Consider the following 22,535-nt stretch of genomic DNA (forward strand, 5'->3'; position numbering starts at 1 on the left):
TTTCTCGTCCCTTTCAAGATTGTGAATGTCTATGAGATTCCCTATTGTGTCTTGTCTGAATAGTTGTCATCCCTAAGGCCCTCAGGGTACTCGAGATGATATAGTCTAGGAATCATCTTAGTCGCTGTGCTGCACCTTTTCTCGGGACGTTACTGTATGTCTCCCTGGAAGTAAGGTTTGCATGCCTGTATAGAAAATCCAGATAAGGACGTACCGAGAAACTTCTGACTTTTTTCACTGTTGCCCCCACTTGTTGCGGCGCCTTTTGTCAACAGTATCCAAGAAAATGTTAACCATAAAGTAATTTCAATTAGGGTTGTTGTATTCTACGCACAGAGTCTTACATATTATTATGCAACTATATGAACAACTCGTGTAGATGTTTTCGTATGGTCGCGAACATCGTCTTGACTTGATATTTTCCCAAATATCTTCGAGTCGTCCGCAAACTTAACAATGAGGTTCAATATATTTTCATCGATGTCGTTTATGTAGATCACAAGCAGGGTGGATCCAAGGATAGATCTTTGTGGTATTCTACTGAGAATCTTTTTCTTTTTTTATTATGAATGTACTTCGTTTTTGACCATTCTTTGTTGCCTGTTATAGAGCCAATTGTTAATTCACTTCAATATTTTGCCTGTGATGCCATATGCAGTGGATTTGAGGCTAGTCGTGTGTGTGTGGGACTTTGCCAAACGCCTTAAAAAAATCATTTACAACAATTCCACTGGTTCTTGTAGTATGTTACCGCTTCAAGGGAAATTAGTAAGATTGTGTTGTAGTGTGTGTGTGTGTGTGTGTGTGTGTGTGTGTGTGTGTGTGTGTGTGTGTGTGTGTGTGTGTGTGTGTGTGTGTGTGTGTGTGTGTGTGTGCGCGTGTTGTGTTATATACGTACACCCTCAGGTGCACCACCAGACTACCAACAACAACTGAAATAATGCTAAAGTCTACCTTCAGGAAGTTTGTATATGTAATGTCAAGAGCTCACCTGACCAGTGCCTGCTCCTCTCCCTGCAGCGTCGCCGTCGTGGGTGCGGGTGGTGGGGGCGGACAAGACCATGTCTGTCGGGACGAGCTACACGGTGGAGTGTCGCAGCAGAGGCGCCACACCTCCACCTGTCCTCACCTGGGCTGTGGGTAACGACCACAACATCCACGCCTCTGCCACGGTCTGTGTACAAAGTCATTATTATTATACTGTATATCTAGTTGTTTGAGACAAAGTATAACAGATTATTTAAAACCATGTGAGTGTCATTCACTTGAGCTACATGTATACTGCGTATAGTTGTACCTATAGACAGAGAAACATTTTATATACCTGATGAGTCACGTATCACACATCAAATTACCTGGAGAATGGAGAGTTACATGTGTCGTATATCTGGCAAACTGAGGAGTCCTGTATAACACACCCAAGTGGCGACTACCACATATAACACACGTCCAATATAATTGTTTCCCCACAGACTGACGCAGAGGGGGAGACGGTGAGTCGCCTGGTGTATACGCCCAAAGTCGCTCACGTTGGCGCCCACCTCACCTGCACGGCACGCCCACCTGATCACGCCCACCATCACGCCCACTCTTCCCAGTCCACCCCCAACGTCTGGACCAAGAGTGACTCCGTGCCCCTGAGTATTATGTGTAAGTATTTATTTAATTTTATTTTTATTTTTATTTTATTTTATTTTTTTATTTATGTGTGTGTGTGTGTGTGTGTGTGTGTGTGTGTGTGTGTGTGTGTGTGTGTGTGTGTGTGTGTGAATGTTACAGAAAGACAGGGTAAGGAAGATAAAGATAAAAAAAGACAGAAAGAGACACGAACAGAGCAATAAAGTAGAGAGAGAGAAAAAACACAATTGACCAACACCAAGGACCATCACCAGTCATCACACACAATAACACTCAGACACACAGGGACAATAAGACGTTCACACACACACACACACAGATGTTATACAAAATCCCAGCCATACACACGCCTACATACACAACAATCACAGTCAACAAACACACTGCCACACATAACACACACACACACACACACACACACACACACCACTAAACAAACGCTCGTCATCCTTTAAGTAAAAAGAAAAAAAATGCCTCTCAATATAAATCGTTTCAGACAAGCCTGAGGTGGAGTTGGACCTTCAGAGAATCAGAGCCTCAGGCGACTCTGCCACTCCCAAGCCCCGTCGTCCTCCGTTCTCACCCTCCCTCTACAGAGGCAAGGATCAGGCCAAGTCGTCGACCAAACGCGACTATGCCAAGACAAAAGGAGTCATGAACGAGGAGAGTAATAAGGGTAAACATTCTAGCGACGACGAGGAGGTAGTGAACCTGGTGGAGGGGTCCGGGGTGGTGCTGCAGTGCCACGTCAGAGCCAACCCGCCCGCATATCACGTCAGCTGGAGCAGAGATGTGAGTGGCGGCTGCTGATCTCCTGTGGTCAAGGTCTGGAGTCGGGGCAGTCAGGGGGCAGGAGAGGAGGTGGGAAGGAGGAGAAGAGAAATGGTCTGTAAGGCATAAGGGCGGGAGAAGGAGAATCAGTCAAGGGAGGGAGGGAGGGAGGAGAAGGGTGAGTCATGACAGGCTGAGGAAGGGAGAAGGGTCAGTAGAGGGAGGAGGCAGGTGAGATAGGGTGGGATAGAGGGGTGGAGGGGAGGAGAGGTGGACTGTGGGGGTGTCTGGGATGTGTATAGCGAAACACGAGACCGAGTGAGATGAGGTTGGCGGGTTGGTGATGGAGAAAAACAGAGAGAGCAGAAGTTTACTCATCTATATTACACATGACTCATGCTGTAGTGTATTAATCCCTGCCAGTGACACAAACACTGTACAAGGTGTGGAGTGAGTTACAGCTGACGTCATGCTTCAGTGTCTTACGTTACCTTGGGTTGAGTTAGATGGCAAACTTTGATTCTTCTCAAGTGTCTCTGTAACAACTAAAAAGCTTCTACGGTTTTTTTTCCATAAATATCACATTAATATCTACTTATTTCTCATTTTTCTCAGTTTCTTTTAAGATCAAGTAGATAACATATTTGTGTAATAATTAAATGTCAACAAAGTAAGAACAGGGCGTGATCTCTTACCTAATATACCTTCCTAAATACCAAAACATGTTTGTGCCTCAGGTGTTGGCGAGTCTTAATATGAGGGACACCCTACAACACCTCTGACTCATACTCTGTATTCTTAAGTTATGATTATAAGTTAATACAGCTATAAATAAAGATCCTCCACACATCACCATACAAAAAATAGACCTAAATTCAACAGTTACACATTTAGTTAACATTTAGTTCACACCTGTTCAGGATTCTGTAAGATTCCTCAATGGGTTTTATTCCGTAACTGGAGATAATAGAAATGTCCATGTATGTTAGAGAGTCCAAGTATATTCTCCGCGCCATTTTGACCACCATCTTTATGCCTCGTGTTATGTCATCCAGTTGTAATGTTATGTCAACTTTTACGGGAAAAAATTATGAGGTATGAATCTTATCCTGTAGAAGGTGGATCCATTTTGTCTTCTGCTGTGATTGTCAGCGCTCCTAAAAAATCCGTGTTAACCACCAACTTTGAGCCACTGAAGTGACCTTTAAGTTAGCCACTGTCACACCAAATGACAACACACACACACTTTTATCCCCCTGAGGTTGACCCATTATTGTTGTGTGTGTGCAGGGGGCGCCGTTGTCACCGGGCATGAGCCATGGACTGGTGGTGGGCAACATGAGCGTCGTCCTCCCCAAATTACAGAGACACGACGCCGCCAACTACACCTGCACCGCCCACAACGCTGAAGGCTCCACGCGCAGCAACCCCATCACCCTGCATGTTATTCGTGAGTCAGGAGGCTGGGAGTGTATACGATGAAGACTGGGTGTGAGATAGGTAGACATATAGAGAGAAGGAGACCGATTAAATAAATAAAAATATATACTGAGGCAGATCGAGATATACATTCGAATAGAGGTAGAAAAGGCATTTGTTATAACGTCAGGATGGCCGAGTGGTCTAAGGCGCCAGACTCAAGGTAACTTCCCTTCTGATAGTTGGGTCATGGGAATTCTGGTCCTCTCTGAGGGCGTGGGTTCGAATCCCACTTCTGACACACATTTTGAGATGTTGATGGTATAACGATAGAACGATTTCCTATTAACTGCTCGTCACAAGTTTGATCCCAGGACAAATGGTGTGAAGGATGCTAGCTAGTGTGACTCTATCGTAGGTGTGTCCCGGTGTACTCCCGTGCTAACACTGGACTATGAAGGACCTTCGCCCGTCAAAGGGGCAAAAATATTAAGAACAAATAAATAATTGTGACAAATAAATATATTATAGATGAAGAGAAAGACAAATATGTACAGTGTGAGATAAACAAATAAGAGACGAAGAAAGAGAGATAAATAAGAGAGGGCTGAGATAATAAGCGATGGGTCGATAGATAGATACAGAGGGAAGGAAATGAGTGGTAGGGATTTAACGAGTGACAATACACCTTGGTGACGGTATCCTGACCTCCTCACTCCTCCTACAGATGGTCCTGAATGCCTCCGAAACACCCCGCAGGTCCTGGGCGTCCCCCGTCACCACGCCCTCAACGTGACCTGTCAGGTGACAGCCCATCCTCCACCCACTGCCTTCTCTTGGGCACTTAAGTCCTCTCGGGGCCTCCTGCAAGTCCCGGAGGAGATGATCACCTTCGTGGGATCCACTTCCTGGATATCATACACACCTCGGGCGACTGTGGACTACGGAGAGCTGCTGTGCTGGGCTACCACTCCTACTGGGCGCCAGAGGGATCCGTGTGTGTCTCGCCTGGTGCCTGCTGACAAGCCCGACGCCCCTGAGCGCTGTGGAGTGTCCCACAGGACCCCCAATTCCCTCACAGTGGCCTGTACCGCAGCACATGACGGGGGACTCCCACAGACCTTCTATATAAGGGTGAGTATAACGCCACCTCACTTACCTGTCTGCGGTAACCCCGACCAAAATATACCCTGGAATAAGGAGCCTCTGCCTCACATTCCCTGAAATATACCAGGAGTGCCAAGGTTTCTGGGGAGTATTTTATTCTGTTGGATATTTTACCTGGAGGTGCCAGCACTTCTGTGACACACTATCTCCCGCTTCCTTGTTTGATTGTAGATAATCCTTAGTTAAAAACTTCAGTATTATGTAAATAATTAGAAACAAAGTAAAATAATTCCTCTGTCCTTCTGTATGCTGGAATCTTTCACTAAATAAACCAAGAAGGCAATTAACTGTGACTGTTTAAATGACACCATAAAGTTTATGACACAATGTTGATACCTGACAGGTGTTCCACGAAGGGAGGCTTATAGCCAACAGCACCAGTGTCACCTCCGAGATCATAGTCTACGACTTGGAACCTGACACCCGTTACCACCTCACACTTTGGTCTGCCAACACCCACGGCACCAGCAGGAGAACTGCCTTTTACGCCTCCACCGCCCCTTCCAACACCTCCACCACCAGCAGTATGAACGGCCACTCCTCCAGCAATAGGGAGGGTCCAATGACGATTCTGGGGCCGTCGCTGGTGGCGGTGGTGGTGGTGGTGACGGTGCTGGGGGTGGTGCTGGGTGTAGTCCTGGGTATCGTCACACAGAAGATTTCGGTGCCACACAGTTTCTCTCACGATACAGACGAAGAGGAACCCCCGGAGTCGCCACCTGTCACTGGCCGCTCTCGTGTACCCATGGGGCGCTTAGGTGAGTCCCGCAGGTAGGGAAATAGGAAAGGGTAAATACGAAGCCAATGTGTATGACTTCCTCAGTGGAATATGGCATGACTTGCAACATACCTTGATTCTATCAACACCGTATACTTTTGCCCATTTTGCTTACTCTTTCAGGCAGAAGGAACCGAAGTTTTATAGGAGACAAAGGGAAGCCAACAGCACGTTATGATGTCGTCATACCTGCTCCAGCACGCCAAGATTCACATATATATGCAGACCCCATCGCCCTACGTAGAGAACGAGCACATCAAGCAATACCTACAATAAATACTACAGTCATCCCAGAAACAGACTGTCCCACGTTTTCTATGACAGCAACTGAATTCGGCATCAAATCACAATCCTTCTCGTGGCACCTCCCAAACTCTCGCCTGCTACGTAATAAAATTGACCTTAAAGTCCAAAGCAGAGAAATTCCACGGAAACCTGTGAGAGTAGAACCTCCTAAACTTCCTACTTCAGGTGAGTGTAACTCCGTCACTCCAATAACGAGAACTAAACCGGCGCCTGCATTAGAATTTCGACTGATATTAATCCCTGAAACTAGCAAGATGCTTCAGTTTGCCCTGGAGAGAGACACTAGACTCATATCATATTTATCCAAAGACTCAACTGTATCCAGTTCACCTTCGAAGTTTCCCACGATAACTGAAGAGGAAGAATATAAGCCTCGGAGTGTCAACACAGACCTACAGCATCAGAAGAATTATTCAGTTACCCCGTACGAATCGATTCCCGTCCAGAGTAGAGCCATTATAGAAAACGAAAATCATAGGCAGACTCCAACATTACAACCTATTCAGGAGCATCCCGTAGACTCTGCAGTAGTGACTCATCAACGCGACACTCCACAACAGTCTGGCGCCAGTGTCGAGATAAAAAGACCAAAAACTATATCAACCGATATTCAGGATATCATTAACCAACAGCAAATACCAGACATTGAAGTCAGTGACTATGACAACCATAAAATCCCCACTCCGCCAAGCCCAGAACCAGACATAACAAACAAGACGACCCAAGAAAGAACACCAGGCGACACACACCAGGCAAGACCAAGTATATATAGACACGAAAATCAGAACAAACTACCCAATCCCCGACCATACAGTGTCCCCAACAACCAATCAACAGCCACAAAAAGAGTTAGAATAGTAATAGACAATGAAGATGAAACGATGGCCAAGATAGGTCGTCACCTCCTCCCGCGGCCACGGGGAATGAAGATCTCTGGAAATGGACAGGGGCGTGCGATACCGTCCATCCCCCTGGCGGGTAAACTAAAAATATCAAGAGGCGACGATTCTGAAACGACAGCTAAAATAGGTTGTCAGCTCCTCCGGCGACCACAGGAGGTGAAGGTCTTTAGGAATGGACAGGGACATGCAATACCGTCTATTCCCCTGGCGGGTAAACTCAGCAGACACCACCCCTATGTAGCGCCCCTAGCCAACATCAAACGAGGACTGAGGACGCCCATTACGCCATCAATGAAACGCTTGACGGAGCCGCTGGTGAGTCATTCATGGCTGCCAGTTACTGTTTCCTGATTTACTTTTATTATTGAGGGATTTTAGGGACTTATTGAGTAATGTCGCCCATCCTTACTGTCGACTCACCCATATACAATTGCCTGTCGATATAACCCATCCTCACTGTCGACCTTCTCACTTACCAAGTATAAAATGTACAAACAAACACCTTTTATAAACATTATACAAAGACAATCATAAGCATAAGTACAATAGGCATCTCAAAAAAAAAAAAGTTGCATTAGAGTAAGTGTAATAGTGTACTGTGAAGTTGTAAACAGTGTGAGACTTTATATCATTAACACTTAGGTAATAATTGACTATTTCCGTTTGCCTCTGTAATAACACGAGACAATCAAATTCATAATAAAGTAAAAATAGAACAGACCAAACATCCCGAATGGCTAGTAAGTTGAATTATGGAGAAATGATCAATTATCTTTTACGTATCGCAATCAGAACAGATTACAAATACGGCGTTGCTAACTTTCATTGGATACTTCTGAAATTCAACAACCTGCTTCCTCGTCGCTGTGTTCCTTGCATAACCTTGGGTGGTATTAGATCATATCTTTGTGTTTTCTATGTAATGATAATAATGTTGTGGTAACCTAATATTGTTACCTGTAGTGCCAACTGGTTGACTTAACTCTGCGTAAGAGTAATATCCAAAAATGATATCTAAAGTACGCTAAGACTCTACCTTTATTAAACACCTCAACAGACTCAACTAAAATATCCTGTACCATAGTTTTATCTGGCACTAAGTGAACGTGTCTAGAGTCTCAGTATAATGTCAATATTATTTTTGTACGTTATTTTTGCTTCAGCTTAAGTTCAAGTACAACCTTACATCTTCACTGGCGAGATGTATTCGTCGTCCGAACCTTCCTAGAAACTATCCCCCCCCCCTCCCCTCTTACATTCTCAAAGACTCGTTCGTAATCTTTTCCCCACCCTCCTCGCCCAGGCTGAGACTGTAAGAACGCGTCGACCTATGATACTCATTACATGTGACTTCACGTGGGTCACTATTTCAGTACCAGCTAAATACTGTGCTCTTAAGCCTCCAGTTATGGGTAGAATGTTAACCTTTGGCATTATTGAGGAGGGCGATGGTGTTTCAGTACCTGGAGTCTTGTCTTCACTACACTCCTAGGAAACAATTTGAGTTCATCAATTTATTATTAGGAATGTTATCACGTGATTTCTCCTACACTCTTATCGCTGTTATCGCTGTTCAGATGAGAGGCCGGTGAACGTTGCCTTTGTAGGAGATAAAAGATGATAACTATATAAACATAGTTCTACCTCCGCCACGAATGAAAATGGTTCCAGCACAGCGCATAATTTCAACATCTCTCGCGCCACTGATGTGTGATGTCATGCCTCTTCAAGTACCTCTCACTATAAGTTAACACTATTCAACGATAACAATAATCTCCTTACATCTTGTATTTATTTTTCACTTAATAATAACTCGATATATTTAAAGATATTATTTCAAACATCTTATAATATCAACGGTGAAGGTGACAGCTACGCGTGATGTTACAAGACCAACCATTGTGGTGTAAGAGAGGTGGAGGGCCGCTATATCTGTTTATGAATGAACTGGATATAAAGACCAGTTGTTGTTGTTGGCCTTTAAGTATATATAGGGTACACCCATGACACACTTATCACTTCTCGCCTGCGTCTTGTCAACACCTGAGCCACGCTAATAGGTGTCACACAAGTGATCGCGGGCACCTTCGTGCCCAGTGAAAGTTTGAAAACTCGTGCTTGGTTAGCGTACAGCGAATGAGGATGCGCCAAGTCCGTAGACTTGCATGGTTAATTAGGGTGCGCCAAGTCCGTAGACTTGCATCGTTTTCCATCGTAAATAAAATGGTTAATTAATGCCTTCCTAAAGAAACCATCGACATGGGACCAGGTTTGTTCCACTCTACGAATTTTTTGCGATTTATCCAACAAGTTTGATGAAAAACGATTGTGCCGTTTCGGTTGCCCAGAACAGACAGACAGACAAACAGACAGACACACGCCTAGTCCTATAGTATATTAGATATAGTTAGTTTTGTCAGGTCATCCCAGCAGCCTTCCGAGATGATACACGGTGACTCTTACTACTGTTCATGTAGACAACTAAGACGTAGAGCAGACTGAGGGCTATTTAGATCTGAATAAAATCTAATAGACGTAACACTGTGTATGTCTGTAAGGCCAGCCTACTAGGACCCATACGCTATCGACAACACCCTATTGTTATTAAGGCCTATTTATTCCCCCTAAGATATAAAGGAAAACAAACACTATACACACCTATAATAATACTGAAAATAGATCGAGTTACAATTAACAAAACCTAATAGGCCTACTGCTATGTACATATGACTGACTGTATATACCCATATAATATAACCTTTTCTAGAGATATATATTTTAACCTATATGCCTGCAACTTATAGTCTCTAATATAGCATAAAAACACATAGTTCACATTTTTTAACTTGTGGGGTGGTCACTAGAGCCGAATCAACTGCCTGTGAGAATAACCTGTGGTCAGTTCCCGCCTCCTGGTTACTACAGGAGCCACCAGGAGACAGCAGTCAGTAGGTACACCTTCCCACTCACCTCCAAATAACGCGGGGATGAGCCTTGGTGGTTGAGTTATAGGTGTTAAGTACGATGGGTTAGGTTAGGTTAGGTTAGGTTAGGTTAGGTTAGGTTAGGTTACATTTTATCAGATTAGGTTATAGGTTAAATTAGTTTACATTAAGTAAGATTAAGTCACATTGGCTTAAGTATGGTGAGGTTATAATACGTCAAATTAGGTTAGGTTAGGTTAGGTTAGGTTAGACGAAATTACGTTATATTAGGTAACAAGTGAGTAACGAAGAACCGCCGTGTTGTAACCCCCCTGACCCCTCTCTGCCTCCCCCTACCCCCTGTGAGCCGGACCAGGATTTGTTTAATAAAAGACCTGTTAAATTAAATGTGACACACAAACAATCTGTTCATCCTTCACAAAAAAATCCGCCTCGAGTTTCAGAAAATTGTCGACGACTCCTGTAAAAGGTGAAGCTCTGGTCACCTTCTGTGGGGATTACCCGAAGAAGATCACCTGAAGATTAGCCACCCCAGTCACCCCAAACCTAACCTAAACTAACCTAACCTGGTAGAGTTAGAGTGTTTTTAATCATCAGGTGAAATAAGGTAAGGGAGGTTTAATCTTCATGAGACCTCCTAAGAAAACTAGAGCCTTGAAACACCCAATCCAGCCTATACTAGTCTTGTTACATAACCTGGTGTAAATGTCATCCACCTACGAACTACTGTACCAACACCACACTAGTACAATTATTTACAACCATTTACAACAGTTTCGTGGCAAAAATTATTTCCAAGAGTGTCTAAACGTATCATAGCACTTCGGTCCTTCCTCCATCATTCGGTGTAATCGGTCACGTGTACGTCCTTGAATAGCAGTTGTACAGTACGTATATATTATGACTCTCCTGTACGTAAAATCAGTCACTTTGTCGCTTTCTGTCTCACTTTTTCTGGTTATTTTCCGAGTGTGTGTGTGTGTGTGTGTGTGTGTGTTATGGCGTGGGTAGTTCCGGTGACGTCATCAACAGGAAAGAATACGTTAGCGATTCCTGAGTCATAAAAACTGTAGCTTTGTGGTTGGTCCGTTAATAGACAATAAACACTGCCTCGGTGTATGGGTAATCGTGTTTTAATCGACTAGAATTGTAAAAAGGAATTTTTATGATAGTGACTGAATTACATGGGAAGTAGAATAGTAGTAGTAGTTGTAGTAGTAAGTAGTAGTAGTGGCAAAAAGGAAAGCAGTGTTAGTAGAATAAAAGGTAGAAGTAACTCCTGTCATAATTGTGGCAGTCAGGACAGGTAACTTATTAACCCTCGTCTCCTCCCTCAGATCATGCCCGAGGTGACCAGCAGCCCTCAACCTCCCACACCATCAACCACATTCGGTGTCCTTCGCAAACCACGAATCGGCCTCACCTCCCTCTTCAGCCTTTCTTCCTCCTCTTGTTCCTCTTCATCCTCGTCTTCCTCCTCCTCTTACTTGAGCAGATGGACCAGCAAGAGGTCGAGGGAGGCCACGCCTTCACCTTTCACCGATATCAGGATGCGTGAAGGGGTTCTGAAGAGGTCGTCGAGGAGGTCGTCTTTCGGGAGTCTGGTATCAAGACCTCGGAGTGTCCATATGTCGTCGGGTCCTGAGCAGGCCTTGCACTGTTGTGTGGACAGCGACTGTCTCTCCTCGTCGTCTACTCCCTCTTCTCCGAGGTCGTCTTCGTCCTCGTCGTGCCTCCCTCACTCCTCGTCGTCCTCGTCACCCGTGTCGTCGTTCTACTCCTCGGAGAACTCGCTCTCAATCTCCGCCTCTTTGTCTCATTCTTCATCCTCTTCCTCCTTCCAGTTCACTTCTTCCTCTTCCTCGTCTGCTGTATCTAGTTCTCCATTCTCCTCTTTCCTCTCTCCATCTCTGACGTCTCCCTCTTCGTCCTCTTTCTTGTCTCTTGCATCTTGTTCCACCTCTCCAGATTCTGTATTTTCAGGACAAATAACTCCCACTTGAGGGTGAAAGTGAAAGTGGATCCCATAGCCCTGGCTGCCCGTTAGGGACGGTGTGAATACAGCACTGTGTACTAAGCCTTTGGTATACCAGAAGACAGGGTGGCCGACACTGTACTCGACCACCTTCACTTCCGAAACTGGGTAATCTGGGAGTGCCCCGAGATCAAACTAGCGACCCTTAGGACAAGATGCGAGCATTGTATCTATTCGGCCACCACATCCCTCAAGAGTAAACTGCCACAATTGTCAGAGTTGAGGGAGGTCGACACATCCCTTGAGTGTAAACTGCCGCATGTGTGAGTGATAACTGAGGTCGACACATCCCTTGAGGGTAAACTGCCACAAGTGTGAGGGATAACTGAGGTCGACACATCCCTTGAGGGTAAACTGCCACATGTGTGAGGGATAACTGAGGTCGACACATCCCTTGAGTAAACTGCCACAAGTGTGAGGGATAACTGAGGTCGACACATCCCTCGAGGGTAAACTGCCACAAGTGTGAGGGATAACTGAGGTCGACACATCCCTTGAGTGTAAACTGCCACAGGTGTGAGGGATAACTGAGGTCGACACATCCCTTGAGTGTAAACTGCCGCATGTGTGAGTGATAACTGAGGTCGACACATCTCTTGAGGGTAAACTGCCACAAGTGTAAGGGATAACTGAGGTCGACACATCCCTTGAGGGTTAAACTGCCATAAGTGTGAGGGATAACTGAGGTCGACACATCCCTTGAGGGTAAACTGCCATAAGTGTGAGGGATAACTGAGGTCGACACATCCTTTGAGTGTAAGGTTTGAAATAGGTCAACACACCAGGTATTATTTAATGTGCAATAACACGATTAAATACTTAACACACATAAACCTTAAGCGTTGTGTAGTCTGTATCAGAGTATTTTTATATTTTTGTCACACTTTTTGTACATTAGTGTTAGTACAGCAGAGCCTCACGCTGCTCCTGGTAGGTTAAGGACGACCTGTGTGATGGGTCAGACCAATGATGTACTGTATACTCTCATCAAACCAAATATACTTGTTTTATAATCATGAATGTTATAGAACCTTCTTTAAGAACCTGTGAATGTTTCTTATTTTATTCTAAGTTATATTTAATGAAAAAGACGATAAATTATTTCATTCATATTCAAATCTGTATTCATAGGTTTATTTAAACATAAGAGTACAGGTGTAGTGATTCTAATAACTCAGTCTAACCGGACGGATAAGAACGCTCAGCCTCTACAAGACTACCAAAGGTATACAGTATGGTAAGTAGCAACGTACACCATATACTTAGCACCTACACTGCCAGCCGCACGAGTTAAATACACCATATGACAGTGGATTGGCTGACTGGCTGGATGACTTTAAATTTAATCATAATCTCTCTTTAATTAATTATACTTGCCACGACAAATTAAAAAAAAAGGAAATGAAACAAAAAATCAACGTAAACAAATGAAAAATACTAAAAAAAATAACAAAAACTCTGGAATTTCGCCGGGAAATCCTCCTCATCAACCACATCCATCGGTTGTTATTATACGTTCGCAAGGACCGACACGCACACAGACAGACGCCGTCATTTAGCTCGCAGCAGAGGACTCAGAACAGCGCCCACCAGGGGGGGGAGAGGGGGGGAGAGGGAAGTGGGGAGGGTAGAGTGAGGAGGAGGGGAGGAGAGGTGGAGGGGAGAGGCATTATACAGGCCTCTTCACAATAACACTGAGGTGGGGAAGGGGAGGAGGAGAGGGGGAGGGAGGGAGGGGAGGGGAGGAGGAGGGGAAGGAGGGAGAGAGAGGCATGAGGAATCAATAACCTTGTCAGTACACAATGAGGGGGGAGGAGGAGGGGGGGGTCAAGGGCTGGCGGCCACGTCACCTGATGCTGGTGGCTATTGGTGGAGACAAGAGAAATCACCTGCTGGTCATCTACACCTGTACTGGTTGATCTATCTAATTATCTATCTATATATCAGTCTGTCTGTCTGTATGTCTGTCTGTCTCTCTGTCTATCTATCAATTCTCTCTCCTTGAAGTTAGAAAAAACGTCACTGGTTTTAAAAATAAGAGAGAGAAAGAGAGAGAGAGAGAGAGAGAGAGAGAGAGAGAGAGAGAGAGAGAGAGAGAGAGAGAGAGAGAGAGAGAGAGAAGAAAAAAAAGATAACTAAACATAAAACATTTAAAACAAATAAGATAATTAAACATCAAAATACATTCCAAAGATAAGAAAAACCAAAACACCATTAATAACACGAAAAAAAATAATTAAAAAAACACTAAATATGTGGATAATGGTGAACGATAAATAAGGATAAACCTCCCGAGTGAACGAAGAATTATGAGAAAAGTGTTAAAAGTGAGTGTACAGTATACATTGGTCACCTTCAACAAGACAATATAAGTAAACACTCCTTAAGTAGGTAGGTAAGTATAGCTATAAGAGGAGATAAGTAAATGGTTATAAATAAAAGTAGGAAAGTAATTACGACTATAAAAGTAGATAAGTTAGTACGACTACAATTATAAGTATATACGAAAGATTATTATAGGTGTTAAGTAATTATAAACACAAGTAGATAAAGCAAGTGGATAAATGGATGGGTAAAAGTAAATAGATAGTACACATACAGGTAGATAAAGTAGTATAAGTAGACGAATAGGTACATTTATAAGTACAAGTTAAGTAAATTTAGCTACTAACTTACAAGTAAGTAAATAAGTAAATGCTATTTTGAGAACAAATACATAAGTAAATACCGTTTTAAGTGCAAATAGTTAAGTAAATACAACTATAGGGACAAACAAATAAGAAAGTAAAGTAAAGTAAAGTAAAGTATAAGTCAAGCACAGTAGAGCCATATTAAGTAATGTAAATCAGAGAGTTCGTGTAAACTGTGACATGTGACAACAGAAATGGGGTGTTGCGTAAAGCTCAACTTCCAAGGCTGTCAAGTTGACCTGAGTTGACATTATCGAGAGGTCACGCCCTTCATTTCAATGAAACAAAGATTATGTGTGCGTGTCTGTGTGTGTGTTATGTACAGGACACTCAAGGGCACGACATAAGTGGTACTTTCTAAGTGTGAGGAATTAAACTCTTCATCTGGACGGGTCTTTGTCACCCAGGACATGTTAGAGAATGGCTTAACAGCCAACTAATGTCTTAGAAAGTGTTAGCACCTACACCTGGTGGATCTGTTACGCTGAGTTTGGTGAATCTAGACAAGAATAACTCGATATCCTATGGTATTAAAACGACTGCCCTGTGTTCACTCCTTTTAGTGAAAGGCTCTGGGAGAAAACTCAGACAGAAAACTGGTTGGAGTCCCTCGAGGCGGCTGATGGACAGATTCGTTTTCTTGGAACTCCTTCAGCCAAAGTCAGCCGGGTCATGCTTGGTTGTGTAGCAGCGAGGTCTCCAGTAAGTCCTCAGCGGCGGGGAATGTGGCTTACGTGTTAAGCCCTCAACCACACCGGCGAATGAAGGTCAAACATGATCAACTTGGTAGTAAAGAAAAACTCAAAAACCTGGGCTTTCGACCTCAGTTGGTGCGGCTGAAATGCGCAATTGCAGCTGGCGCACCACACTAGTCAAGTTACGCAAAGTTATCACCAGGTTCATATCACTCCTACCATCCTTACCCTCACTACCAATAAGTCCTTCGGCGACGGACGAGCGAGGATGACTCCTGGGAGTCCTTGGTTACATACCTGCACGTGAGAGGCACACATAAGATGGTTGATAATGTACTGGAATTTAAGTAGCAGTACAACCCGGACCTGTTTGTGAGAATGGGCAGCCCTATTCAGGAGTCACAGGGACAGGGGGCTAGAAAAGGTCCCCTAAACAGCCTGCCTACGACTACTCTCCTGCAATGAGTACCAGCACCTTAAAGTCATCCCTAGTGCCTTCAGAAATCACATAAAGGATGTAACAAAAGATCAAAACCAACAATACAATCCCTTACACCACGTCACGGATACTGGCACAGTGAACGTCCCGAGAAGACAGTCCTTGTGGCGAGAGCTGTCTAGACATAACATGAACAGAACAGACATAGGAGAATAAAGACTCTCTGACGAGGGTCAACTCACGAAACAGAGGACCAGTTATACCTTATCATGGAAGGTGCAGCCACAGAGTACAATCGCCTCTACGGAGTTACCAATGAGTAACCAATATGTCTATCGAGATCAACGAGCGCCTCCGCTTTCGTCATCAGGTAGGCCTTTATGCCGACCTTGATACTCTGTTGACTTCTTTCCTCAGAGAAGATAAGGTTGTGTTCCTCGGTGACTCCAATCCCAAAATTGGCAGAGATGCTGACATCTGGCAGGGAATCATAAGAAGAAATGGATTAGGCAAGTGTAATCCCAACGGCCTACTCCTCCTCAGCAAGTGTAGTGAACACAACCTTACTATTACCAACACGTTGTTTAGGCAGGACGGCAAGTTCAGGGGTTCTTTGCAAAACTCACGACCCAAACATTGGCTTCTCATTCGCCCATTTTTTTTAACAAATTTATTTGTTACTTAAAAGTAACCCGATGTACGGGATTCCTCTTCGGATTTACTGCCCTAAATGTAAAAAAAAAAATGGTCTAGTCTGACTACATCATTGTCCGAAAAAGAGATCACCGAGAAGTCCTCATCACTAGAGCCATAGGTGACTCAGGCCACTGTGATGCAGATGATCTCATCAGAAGAAGGAAACCCTTCCCTTCCTGTCGTCCCTAAAGGACGAAAGCAACAAGTTGTTAGAAGGAAATTCAACGTAAAATAACTCGAGGACCGGGAGGTGGTCCACATATTTAGGGACCATCACCAGGTGAGACTTCTGAACACCCGACTTCTGGCGACTTGGTTGTGAAGGCTCAGTGGGATACCCTTAAGACCGTCATCACGGACACACAGCGAGATCCTTGGCAGTCCACAAATCATCAGCAATAGTTCGACGGAAAAGCCGGGAAAGCCAGTTACTCATCTCTAACAAGCGTCTCTGACAAGCGTGACAACCAAACTTAACCTAACTTACTTTAACTTTGGCTATCATATGATGGTAAACGACGTCTTCAATGAAACAGCAAATTTTACCAAATGTGGCTTCATTTTCATTAAGTTACAGCAATAAAAAGAAAAAGTTATCCTTAGCCTGGTGGTGTATGTGTATATATATATATATATATATATATATATATATATATATATATATATATATATATATATATATATATATATATATATATATATATATATATATATATATATATATATATATATATATATATATATATATATATATATATATATATATATATATATATATATATATATATATATATATATATATATATATATATATATATATATATTGTGTAGACACAGGTATATTCATATATTCATAAATTAATATACACAAATGTATCTGTTTATATATCCACCGACACATTTTTTACACGGTGTGAAACTGGCAATTAGGTAGATGTGTCGTGTTTATGGGTCACTCCTCTACCTCTGCCATTAGTGGTCGGGAAAGGCTAAAGGTCAAGGCTACACAGTCAAGGGTGTAACGAGCAGCACCTTCCTCTGTATGTCTCGGTGTAGGTCTCTCCCTCTGTAGTGTGCTCCGACTCCCATACTCTCAACCCTTCTCTCCTCTACCACCTTCCTTCCAACGTTCGTCTCCATTTCCCACCCCTACTTCTCCCCACCCCTCCCTTCCCTTCCATCTCTCCTCCTTCTCCTTCCTTCAAGGACCAACAACAGCCTCCACCTGTTGCCTTATATCTCCTACTGTCAAGACTCGTAGGTAGTCCTTTCACCTGCATGTCTGAAAGGCGCCAGCCCTAACAGGCCCCAGTCCTAACAGGACGCAGTTCTAACAGATCCCAATCGTAAAAGATCCCAGTTCTAGCAAGCCCCAGTAGGGTTTTTATGGGGTATGTCCTGGGGTAGGGTTCCTCTGGGGTATATTTACGGTTCGTCTTTGGTTTACCTGACGTTTGCCTGGGGTTATATATGGGGTTACTCTGGGGTACGCCTCTAGGAAGAAGGTTCTTCTACTGGGTACCTGGGGCTCTAATGTGGGTAGGACCGGGAACGGAATATCTCAAGGGGTATATCTGGGGTTTATTTGGGATATTTCTTGGGGAGGATTCATCTGTGGTATACGACGTCCGACACAAAAATAACAAGACTGACCCTATAACTCGGGAACCAAGAGTGGGAGGGGAGGGACAAACAGACGGTTATTGAACATGTTCTAACCTGTCACAGTGTGACAAGGCTCAACTAGATCGTTTAACTCAGCACAAGTGGACGCGTATTGAAGTATAGACGTGTTCTTACATTCGGTCGGAAAATGTCGGACTGCAAAACTGAGCAACGAGTTAACATCAAGTTTCTGGTTAAACTTACGAAATCCTCGTCGGAAACTTTTCAATTATTGACTGAGGCTTACGGTGAAGATTGCATGTCTCGTGCACGCGTTTTTGAATGGCACAAACGATTTTCGGAAGGCAGAGAAACCGTGAAAGATGATGACCGTCCAGGCCGCCCACGCACAGCAGTTACCGATGACAAAATTGAAAAAATTCGAGATATGATTAGAAAAAACCGTAGGTTGGGTGTTCGAGCAATAGCTGAGAAAGTTAATTTAGACAGGGAAAGTGTTCGGCGCATTCTAAAGGAAGAATTGAACATGACAAGGGTTTGTGCAAAAATGGTTTTAAAAAATGCTGTCAGATGAACAACTCGCCAGCCCACAACGCTTTGTCTGCGAAGCAGTTTTTAGCCACTAAAAACATCACTGTGCTTGAGCACCCACCCTATTCTTCAGATCTGGCTCTCTGCGACTTCTACCTCTTCCCAAAGATTAAGTCCGTGCTCAAAGGAACCAATTTTTTGTCGGAAGAAGAAGTGAAAGCAAAAACGATGGAGCTCCTCAACAGCCTTACAGAACATGATCTGCGGAATTGCTTTGAACTGTGGCAGCATCGTATGCAGCTGTGTGTCAACTCAGAAGGGAACTACTTTGAAGGCGATCACAGTTGATTTTCTTAATTTGGTAAATAAAAAGAGGAACAGCATCAGCCTCGGTTTTTTTTTTTTCGTGTCGGACCTCGTATATGGAGTTAATCCGAAGGTATGTTCAAAGGGTTTCTCTGGGGGTATGTTTTGGGGTAGGGTTCCTCTGGCTAGTATGTTTTGGGTTAGGGTTCCTTTTGGGGTACGTCTTGAAGTTGGGTTCCACTGGGGGTATGTTTTAGGGTAGGGTTCCTTCTCTGGGGTTATTTCTAGGGTCATATCCTAGTGTCTGGGGATAGAGAGATATGTCAAGGTTGATGTAAAACAGGAAAATAAACAGGTTTGTGAAAGTAGACGTTGTATTTATAAGACGCTGAACTATACTGTCGCCAATGCCACGTATCAGAGGTTCAGTGCTGAAGGTTGGGAAACAAAAAAATATTATACTGGTAATTATATATATATTTCTTTCTCAACAATTGAAAATGGCCTCTATATAAGATTAATCATGGGGACAATCATAATACAAACTATAAATGAACATCATCACTACTAACCTAACCTAACCGAAACTAACCTAAACTAACCTAATATTTGTATAGTTCCCTCATATTATAATAGTAACGGACACCTTAAGTGAAACAGTAAAGCTTACTATATATGAACTAATATCCATTAAGCTATAGCAATAAAAAAAATACAATGTAATTTTTTTTTCCGTCATTTGACTGTCTAGCCAGCAGTAATTGGGGACCTGGATATTAATCGATTTGCAGGTCGTTATTCCTGGATAATGATGAGCCAGTGCTGTTGCCGAGTTGTCCGGTCTTCTTGGCTTATTCCTTGACACTAGATCACACAACTCGTTAACTTAGGGTGTGGTTGTTATGTTGGCGACAGCTTCTACGCCTTAAACTAATTCGCGCCTAGACGTGATTCCTATTTTACACCGTCACGGAAACGAGTGAAATACTAAATAAATATAGAGAAACGAAGATAAATGTACAAAATCCCTCACACGTCTTGAGAGTCTCGGTGTAAACGTGTAAATGTCAGTGATGGTTCAAAAGGCCTAAGGGTATAAATTGTTCACACGAGTTACAACACCGGAAATAATGAGCCTTGTCATGGCCACCTGGCGTTTGGGGGGTCCAAGATGACTACCTGGCCCACTCATAATTAGAGGGGACAAAGCTTAGGTTCAGGAGGACACATAGTCAGGCGGACACATAGTCAGGAGGACACATAGTCAGAAGGACACATAGTCAGGAGGACACATAGTCAGGAGGACACATAGTCAGGAAGACACATTGTCAGGAGGACACATTGTCAGGAGGACACATTGTCAGGACACAGAGTCAGGAGGACACATTGTCAGGAGGACACATAGTCAGGAGGACACATTGTCAGGAGGACACATAGTAAGGAGGACACATAGTCAGGAAGACACATTGCCAGGAGGACACAGAGTCAGGAGGACACTTAGTCCAGGGAGGACACACACATAGTCAGAGGACACATAGTCAGGAAGACACATTGTCCAGGAGGACACATGATCAAGGAAGACACATTGTCGGGAGGACACAGAGTCAGGAGGACAAATAGTCAGAGGACACATAGTCAGGAAGACACATTGTCAGGACATAGTCAGGAAGACACATTGTCAGGAGGACACATTGTCAGGAGGACACATTGTCAGGACACCAGAGTCAGGAGGAACACATTGTCAGGAGGACACATAGTCAGGAGGACATTGTCAGGAGGACACATAGTAGGGACACATGGTCAAGGAAGACACATTGCCAGGAGGACACACAGAGTCCGGAGGACACTTAGTCAGGAGGACACATAGTCAGGAGGCGCATAGTCAGGCAGACCTTAGTCAGGGGACACATAGTCAGGAAGGCGCATAGTCAGGCGGACACTTAGTCAGGGGACACATAGTCAGGCGGACACATTGTCCAGGAGGACACATAGTCAGGAGGACACTTAATCAGGGGGACACACATGGTCAGGAGGACACTTAGTCAGGGGACACATGGTGGGAAGGCGCATGTGGTCAGGCGGACCTTAATCAGGGGACACATAGTCAGAGGACACATTGTCAGGAGGAGGGACACATAGTCAGGAGGACACATTGTCAGGGAGGACACATTGTCAGGACACAGTCAGGAGGACACATTGTCAGGACACACATAGTCAGGAGGGACACATGGTCAGAAGGACACATAGTCAGGAGACATTGTCAGGAGACCTGTAGTCAGGAGGGACACATTGTCGGAGGACACATAGTGGAGGACATAGTCAGGAGAACCACGTACCAGGAGGACACAGAGTCAGGAGGACACTTGAGTCAGGAGGACACACATAGTCAGGAGGCGCATAGTCAGGCGGACACTTAGTCAGGCGGACACATTGTCAGGAGGACACATAGTCAGGAGGACACTTAGTCAGGGGGACACATAGTCAGGAGGACACTTAGTCAGGGGGACACATAGTCAGGAAGGCGCATAGTCAGGCGGACACTTAGTCAGGGGGACACATAGTCAGGAGGACACATTGTCAGGACACATAGTCAGGAGGACACATAGTCAGGAGGACACTTAGTCAGGAGGACACATAGTCAGGAAGACACACTAACCAGTCGGTCATAAAAAAGAGCGTGTTCAAGACATTTACTCAAGCTACCCAAACTAACCTAACCATTGTAACCAAATCTAGCCAACCTAACCTAACCTAACCTAACCTAACCTAACCTAACCTAACCTAACCTAACCTAACCTAACCTAACCTAACCTAACCTAACCTAACCTAACCTAACTTTAACCTTTCTCTTTTTTTATAAATAAACTTTCTGACAGATCACCAAGGCCAGACTTGGTGAGGAAAATGAAAAAGAATTGGAATAGTGTCGGAATTTTTTTTAGCATGTGGAAAGACTAATCGAATCACCTGAAGATAAACACCCCCTGTTTATTTCACCTTAATGATTAACCACCATAACGTTAACCTAACCTAACCTAACCAGACGGACTCCAAAATGACATAATCTCTCCACCTCATCACAGCTCCCATCACAGCTGGTCACAGTGAGAGCTGGTCGTGAGCCGTATGTTGCTTCAAGACCACGACCACATCTGCAATTTCCTGTAATTCACTGTCTGAGGACGAGGTACAGTTAAGATGATGTTCTCTGACAAGCAGTGTACAAGTGTGTGTGTGTGAAAGGGAGAGAGAGAGAGAGAGAGAGAGAGAGAGAGAATTGGAGCGTCCAGACTTCGATGCCTCCAGCCAGATCAACACGCTAACAATATATAATAAACTTTTACCTTTATCATCATCCAGAAAACAGTACACTAGACAACACTCATAACACATCAAGTTGAGTATTAAACAAAGAGGCAACACACAATATATCTCAGTCGTGTGAAGACCCGTGAGTCAGACAACACACTACTTCCGGACGCTGAGCAGCACGTCACCTCCCAACTGAGTCACGAGAAATTCAAATATTTTACCCATAGAATCACTCACAGATGAATCATTCTAGTGTATTATGGTTCAATCTTTAACAGT

General features: G+C 43.9%; 2 protein-coding genes and 1 non-coding gene across 3 annotated transcripts in view; all 3 read left to right on the plus strand.

The window, feature by feature from the left end:
* Positions 1 to 12,974, plus strand: part of LOC121877539 — a 40,691-nt gene extending 27,717 nt beyond the window's left edge. The window contains exons 6-13 of the mRNA XM_042383330.1: positions 1,021 to 1,172; positions 1,473 to 1,650; positions 2,135 to 2,430; positions 3,700 to 3,859; positions 4,556 to 4,962; positions 5,339 to 5,753; positions 5,897 to 7,296; positions 11,264 to 12,974. Of these exons, the coding sequence (XP_042239264.1) occupies positions 1,021 to 1,172; positions 1,473 to 1,650; positions 2,135 to 2,430; positions 3,700 to 3,859; positions 4,556 to 4,962; positions 5,339 to 5,753; positions 5,897 to 7,296; positions 11,264 to 11,929 (3,674 nt within the window). The 3' untranslated portion in view covers positions 11,930 to 12,974. The remainder of the gene's footprint in view (positions 1 to 1,020; positions 1,173 to 1,472; positions 1,651 to 2,134; positions 2,431 to 3,699; positions 3,860 to 4,555; positions 4,963 to 5,338; positions 5,754 to 5,896; positions 7,297 to 11,263) is intronic.
* Trnal-caa lies at positions 4,014 to 4,129 on the plus strand. Its single transcript has 2 exons — positions 4,014 to 4,051; positions 4,085 to 4,129. It is a non-coding gene; the product is annotated as a tRNA-Leu (tRNA).
* Positions 12,975 to 18,294: 5,320 nt separating the features above from the next.
* LOC121876099 (protein GVQW3-like) lies at positions 18,295 to 18,986 on the plus strand. Its single transcript, XM_042381038.1, has 2 exons — positions 18,295 to 18,642; positions 18,807 to 18,986. The coding sequence occupies exons 1-2, from the start codon at positions 18,295 to 18,297 to the stop codon at positions 18,984 to 18,986; spliced, it is 528 nt and encodes a 175-aa protein (XP_042236972.1).
* The last annotated feature ends 3,549 nt before the right edge of the window (positions 18,987 to 22,535 follow it).

Source organism: Homarus americanus, unplaced genomic scaffold (assembly GCF_018991925.1).
Source record: "Homarus americanus isolate GMGI-L3 unplaced genomic scaffold, GMGI_Hamer_2.0 scaffold33468, whole genome shotgun sequence".
NCBI classification, from domain to species: Eukaryota; Metazoa; Arthropoda; class Malacostraca; order Decapoda; family Nephropidae; genus Homarus; species Homarus americanus.

What these genes read in the sequence shown, in the direction of transcription:
- LOC121876099 (XM_042381038.1), top strand. Translation starts at nt 18,295, where the DNA reads ATGTCGGACTGCAAAACTGAGCAACGAGTTAACATCAAGTTTCTGGTT. An exon ending in AAGAATTGAACATGACAAGG is followed by an intron (nt 18,643 to 18,806) that starts GTTTGTGCAAAA and finishes CTCTTCCCAAAG; the next exon opens with ATTAAGTCCGTGCTCAAAGG.